General features: G+C 48.4%; 1 protein-coding gene across 1 annotated transcript; it reads right to left on the bottom strand.

Moving 5' to 3' along the window:
- Positions 1-745: 745 nt before the first annotated feature.
- On the bottom strand, positions 746-2,580 carry LOC109455557 (ras-related protein Rap-2c). The gene has a single exon (XM_074326882.1). The coding sequence runs from the start codon at positions 1,977-1,979 to the stop codon at positions 1,377-1,379; it is 603 nt and encodes a 200-aa protein (XP_074182983.1). The 5' UTR covers positions 1,980-2,580; the 3' UTR covers positions 746-1,376.
- Positions 2,581-6,831: the final 4,251 nt, after the last annotated feature.

Raw genomic sequence — 6,831 nt, 5'->3', positions numbered from 1 at the left:
GAGGGGAGTGGGTTTCAAGGCTTCCCTGCTGCCCCGCCCCCCTCACGCCAAGTCCTGGGGAGAGAGCAATAAGAGGAAAGACAGCGATGTCCCAGTTTAGCCCTCTCCTGTGGGGAACTGTCAGGCACCGTCAGCTTCTAAAACATATACATTCTTAATGTTGAAATAAAATCCATCCTCTATTCAAACATCACATGCAATATAAACTCCCAGAGGCTTGTATAACCATCACTTACTTTATAGATAACTTTCCTTTAACAAAATGAACTATTTCAGATCACAGGCATAGTTTTGAGTTTTCCTGTTTCTTTTAGGATGTTGAAATGGTTAAGTTTTTAAATTTAAAAAACTTGTTGCAATGGGTAAGATAAAATGTACATGAGCAAATAAGCACCAGTAACTCCTATCACGACATATTTTTTAAATTATAAAACAATGTTTTTAAACCAGTACAAGAAAAGTCTCTTGTATCGTTATGTGAAAACTATATTAAAAGATTCGTACATTTCAGTTAAGTGAGGCCTAAACTATGCAGGTATTCAGACACAAAATGTCCTACTCTGCCAAACAAGAAAAACCACTGACTCCTGAAAGCACTTTTGCAAAAACCCAGGAGGAGATGTGGTGCCATTTTCCGTCTAGTTACTAACTCGTTTCCTGGAAAATCACTGAAAAGCAGAGACAGTGTATGGAAACATTAAGAATTGTAGCTTTAAGTATTTGAAAGACAAACACTAAAACCCAGCAACTTCTAAAGTCATTTTATTTTCACTGAATTTACAGAGGCCGAAATCAACTGGATATCAGAAAACTGAAGGCAGAGCTGAGCTCGCTCTGTGAGGACACAGTTGCTTTGCCCTCCCGGGTATACAATACCCCTTTCAAAGCAATGCTATGTATGTCATAACTATATTTAGAAATACACAGAGAGGAAAATATTACTGCCCCTACTCCAGGCTGTGAATGATAGGGAAACACACGAAAACTCATTGACTGGAAAGCTTAAATTCTTTCGTTCATGTCCCTCAATCAGTTTCAAATGCCCGATGACATCTGAAGGTGTCCATTGTTGTTTTTAAAAACCCTGTAACAAATTCCACGTGAAGCAAAGGGTAGTACTCTCTCCATACGAGGTGAAAATATTCGATTTTGGGTTTCTTCTTATAGCACTGTCCGAGGAAAACAAGGTTGCAAAGTTTTCACCAAAGATTTCAGAAGCTCTGCAGGCAGTTGGAAGCACTAGCTTAAGTTAACATGTACTAGTAACCACTTCTCTAAGGCTGGGAAACTAACTTTCTTTTAAAAGGCAGAGCAGGAATACTGAGCTTTGGAAACCACGAAGAGCGACGAACACGTTAAAAACGAACCTTTGCATATTAGCCAATGAATCTTTCCGACGGCCACGTATCCTGGGCATTTGTGGGCACCGCGCGGACCTCTTCCTCGGGCGGGGCCAGGGCCTCCATCTCGCGCACCACCTGAGTGAACACCTGGTCCACCATCAGTTTGCTCTTGGCCGTCACCTCCAGGAACGGGCACCGCCACTCGCGGGCCAGCGCGCGGCCCCGCGCCGTCAGCACCTGGCGCTCGGCGTCCAGGTCGGCCTTGGTGCCCACCAGCACCAGCGGCACGGCCTTGGGGCCCCTCAGCCGGCCCATGCGCTCCCGCAGCGGCCGCACGGCCTCGAACGAGGCCTCGCTGCACACGCTGTAGAGCACCACGAAGCCGTCACTGTTCTTGATGTAGAGGTCCTTGAGGGTGACCAGGTGCTCGGCGCCCACCGTGTCCACGATCTCCAGCAGCGCGGGCGCCGCGTTCACCTCGATCACCTTGCTGAACAACTCCTCCACCGACGGCTCGCACTGCTCGGGGAAGCTGCCGCAGGCGAACTGCGTGGCCAGCGCTGTCTTGCCCACGGCCACGCTGCCGAGCAGCACCACCCGGTAGCCCTTGGCGGGTCGCGGCCCGGGGACGGCCATGGCGAGACGCGCTGGCTGGATGCTCCGCGGGCGGAGGGCGAGGAATGGCGCGCAGAGGCGGGGGCGGGCTGTGGGGAGGGCGGGGCGGGGGGCGCGGGGGGGGGGGGGGGTGGAGGAGAAGGGAGGGGAGGGACCCAGGGGAGGGAAGGAGAGGAAAGGGGTGGGGACGCGGTGGGGAGGAGGGGCCCCGCAGGGTGGGGGCGTGGGCTCTGGCGGCAGGCAGAGTGGGTTCCCTCGCTCGCGCGGGGACCTGCTCCCCAAGGCTCGGAGGTCACCCGTCCCGCCGCCGAGACGGGGTTCCAGTAGTCTCGGTCCGGCGCGCCTCTCAGCCCGTCGCTCTTCCCTTGTGTCTGCCTGCCCCCAGCCCGGAGGCTCTGGCGCCGGCCTCCCCCCCCAGCTCCACGTCCGCGGCCTCCCCTCTCCGGAGACCTCGCTCACGGTTGGTCCCCGAGCTGCAAGACCCAGAGGGGCCTTTCTCCCATAGCCCCTAGTCGACCAGCCGGGGCCCCTCCGTCAGTCCCTGCCCCCTACTCGCCCTCCCAAGAAGAGCCCCTTCTGTCTGCGGACCAGAAGGTAACCTGATCCCTTCCACGTCAACCGGGAAATGCACGATTTCTCCACCCTTTCTGATCCAGCCTCGTGGCCGGAAGCCAGGCTGGCCTCGCTCAAGGTCAGGCCTGACTGGGCTGCGCAGCTGGGGCCCCTCTCCGGGCAGGGAGGGCCCCAGAAAGGGGGAACCTGGGAGGGAGCTTCACAGTGAGGGCCTCAAGTGCCTTTCGGGCCCCCTTGTGCCAGTGACTTCGTGCCAGGGGACCTTGTGCCAGGGCCTTCACCCTAGTTCCCTCCAGCCCCCCCTTGTCGCTGAGCATACCCCAGGGGAACTTTATAAAATGTAAATCACACTTCACTCCCCCACATAAACCCTCCCTGGTTTTCCATTGTGCCCTCCTGACCTAAGAGTAGAGTGACCACGCAACTCACCATCCAAACCTGCTCACTTTTGGTAATGAGTGTACGCATTCACCCAGCAGCAGGCATAAACCAGGAGAGCCCTGAGCAAGGGGACTTTGGGGTCACCCTTCCTATAAAGTGGGTCCTCCAGGTCTGACTCCCCTGCCACCAGTCACTCTCCAGCTCACCAGCTACACAACCTTCTCGCTGTTTCCCTGATTCAGAGGAGAAAGGCTGGGGGGTGGGACAGTGGGGGAATGGGCAGAAAGTCCTGGGATTGTCCACCTGAGGAAACTGCCACCCTCTGTCTCAGGCACAAGCAGATGCCTGCAGGCCTAGGCTGCAAGTGGAGATATCCACACTTTCCCTTTCTCTGTAGTGGGGGTACCACTGACCCTCCCTCATTCTGGTGCAGCCCTCCAGTGGCCCAAGTTTAAGTGTCAACTGGATACATCTTGCACGTTGGTGTTTGTTGTCTATTACAGAAAGCTTTTCTATAATCAGTGCATAAAACATCCTAAATATATGTTAATTATATATTGAACACAACAGACCACTTGATTTCTAGAGAAACCTTACAAGACTTACTCTCTGACAGCAAAGTAACAAAAGTAAAAATCAATTTAAAAAACTGGTAACTACAAATATCCTCTGGAGAAATGCAGATTCAATCCAAGTTTCTACCACTTCCCACAGATAACTTTTGAGGGAATATAGGCTCACTGTCACAAAAAAGTCACAAATACACAACGAAAAACATCACTCTGTGTGACAGCCATTGGAAACACCAGCCAACAAAAGTACATTCAGAAAACTGCAGATATTGGAGTTATCAGATACATAAAGTATGTTTTACGTGTTTAAACAAATAAAAAAAAGCTTAGAAATATTAGCAAGGAACAAGACACTATAAAATATGTTCAAGGAGTTTGAAAGAGATCCCCCAAAAGAAAAAAATCTTCTAGAAATGGAAAACATAATAATTTACTGTTTTAATGAACATAAAACACCCATTGATAGGTTAAATAGTAACCTAAATGCCCTGTGCCTGCAAGAGATAAGGGCTTTGCATGTTGCCATGAAGCTGCTGGACTTTCACAGAGTATCTTAAATTGATAATTGGTTAATTTGAGTCTGTTATTATCAGTTTTTGAGGTTTTTAAAGCCATTAACAAAAGTCAGTCCACCTCACAGTCCTCATTACCATTGTCTCAATGCGATTAAAGCACACACACACCCCACCATATAAACCATGCTTCACCTTCCACCTGTACCACGTCCTAATCATGCCTGGTGAGTCATTATAACTGTCACAGGCTCATCATCAGCTCACTCACCGCAAGCAATAAGGTCCTTACAATGGGATCTGAAGGGTGTGTGCTTCTAGACCCTACCCTGAAGTTTTCTTTCTAGGGCGACTTCTGGTACTAACTCTCTTGATTCAGGTTCCCTCCAAAAGCGGAATCTATGACATGGGACATGGCCTTGTGAGCAAATAGTTTATTTTTGGAAGTGATGTCAAAAATCAGGAATGGGGGCCCTGGAAGAGAGAAAAAGGGAAGGGGGACAACCCCATGCCAGAGTGCATTCTGGCGTTATCACTGCCGTGGGATCACACCTCAGAATGGTACACTCATGAACAGAAGCAAGGGGCATACATTCCCACTGGCACCAACTGTTCACTGCTCCAGGAGTGCACATGTGCCAGCTAAGTTCAGTGAGCTCCAGATGCATCTCAAGCAGCAGCTGCAGCAGCAGAGAGCCCAGGGTAGAAAGCAAGGGCTGTGCAGTGCAGCTGAGGCAAGGGGTGGCCAGGCTCTAGCAGAAAAGCCAGCTGGTTGCTGGAGCCCTGACTAGAGCAAAGAGGTGGGCCCAGAGTGTATGAGGTGAGGACATGAAAGATGGCTGACTCAGTTCTAATTGTTTGAAAGATCTCATTTGGGGGGAGTGGTGTACAAGCATCTTATCTGCAAACAGTGATGAATATATTGCTTATGTATTTTTCTTGTCTTATTGCTTTAGCTAGAGTCTCCAGAAATAACAATGTTGAACCATAGAGGTAATAACTGGCATCTCTCTTCATTTCTAACAGAAAGCCCTTTACTTTGCACCACTAATATGAAGTATACTTTTGTTCTCTAACCAACATTCTTTATCACAAGAGGAAGTTTTAGTCTATTGAGGGTGCCAAAAAATGTATACACATGAATTGTATTCATCTTTTACTGTCAATATATATTGAGTATTACAGTTTTAATACAGTTTTTTCCTTCCTTAAAATGTGTGTACATTTTTTTGTCACCCTCTGTATGTATACCTTAGCGTTTTTATTGGGAACATCTGCTGGGTTTTTTGTTCTCTGATAAACTCATAAGGTTTTCCTCCTTTAATTTTGTTAATTTTGTGATTCATAGTTGATGGATTTCCTATTGATGAATCATTCTGTTTCTCACCTCATCTCTTATCAGTCTTCTCCTTGCTACCTTCCGGCCACAATGACCTTCTTACTGCTCCTCTAGCATGTCAACCTGTGCTCCGTCTCAGAACCTTGCGGTTCTCCCCTCCTGGAACACTGTTCCTTCAGATATCTGCATGCCTCACTACCTTATTTTGTTCAGGTCTCTTGTTCAAATGTCACTTACTTTAAAGGGGTCTTCCCTTACTAACTATAGGTGGAATTCTAGCCCCCCAAAATTCATATGTTGAAGCCCTAGCCCTCAGGACCTCAGCATGTGACCTTATGTGGAAATAGGGTCATTGCAGATGAGGTCAAGATGAGGTCATACAGGAGTAGTATGGGTCCCTAATCCCGTATGACTAGTGTCCTTTTAAAAGGGGTGATTGGGACACAGGCATGTACGTAAGAAGAATGCCACGTGAAGATGAAGGCAGAGATTGGGGAGATGTTTCTACCAGCCCAGGAATGCCAAAGATTGTTGGCAAATCATCAGAAGCTAAAGGAGAGACGTGGAACGGATTCCCCCTCACAGCTTCGGAAGGAACCAGCCCTGCTAACACATTGGTCCTGGACTTCTGGTCTCCAGACTGTGAGACGATATATTTCTGTTTAAGCCACCCAGTCTGAGGGATTTTGGTAACAGCAAGCCCAGGAGGCTAACACGTCAACCTAAAAAAGGGCTAAGAATTCAACATATGAATTTTTGGGGTATACAAACCCTACCACAAACCCATCACTTCTGTCCTGCTGTCTTAGTCAGCTCAAGCTGCTATAACAGAATACCATAGACTGGGTGGGGAGAAATACCATTTATCTCTCACCATTCTGGAGGCTGGGAAGTCCATGGTCAAAGTGCTGACAGATTCAGTATCTGCTGAGGGCCTGATACCTGGTTCACAGATAGATGTCATTCCGCTATGTCATCACATGTGGAAGAGGGGAGGGAGGTCTTTATCCCAGCACTAATCCCATTCATGAGGCTCCACCCTCATGACCTCCTCACATCCCAAAGGCCCACCTCCTAATACCATCACTTTGTGGCTTGGGTTTCAATATATGAATTTGGGGAGAACATAAATTACATGAAACTATTTATGTGTTTCCTGTTTCCCTCATTACAATGTAACGGGCAGAGGCAGTATATTGCTCTTTGCTGCATCTACAGTCTGAAACAGTGGCTCCCACATGGTAGGTACGCCACACTGCAGTTCAGCTTTGATGCCTGGTTTGAAAACGTGAATTTTTTTCCAATGCTATTGAAAATTAGGGAACAATGAGAACATAATTTGAATTTTACATTTTGTATGACTTTGTGAGAAACATTAGGTGAACACAGAACACTCCACCAGCTGAACCGAGGTGTGTAGGAACACACAACACATAGGCACACACCTCACACAGCTCCCAGCTACCTCTTAACCACTGTGCTATGAACTCACCACG

This window comes from Rhinolophus sinicus, linkage group LG03, assembly GCF_036562045.2.
Source record: "Rhinolophus sinicus isolate RSC01 linkage group LG03, ASM3656204v1, whole genome shotgun sequence".
In the NCBI taxonomy this organism is placed as follows: Eukaryota; Metazoa; Chordata; class Mammalia; order Chiroptera; family Rhinolophidae; genus Rhinolophus; species Rhinolophus sinicus.
This window is presented reverse-complemented; position numbering and strand designations above follow the sequence as displayed.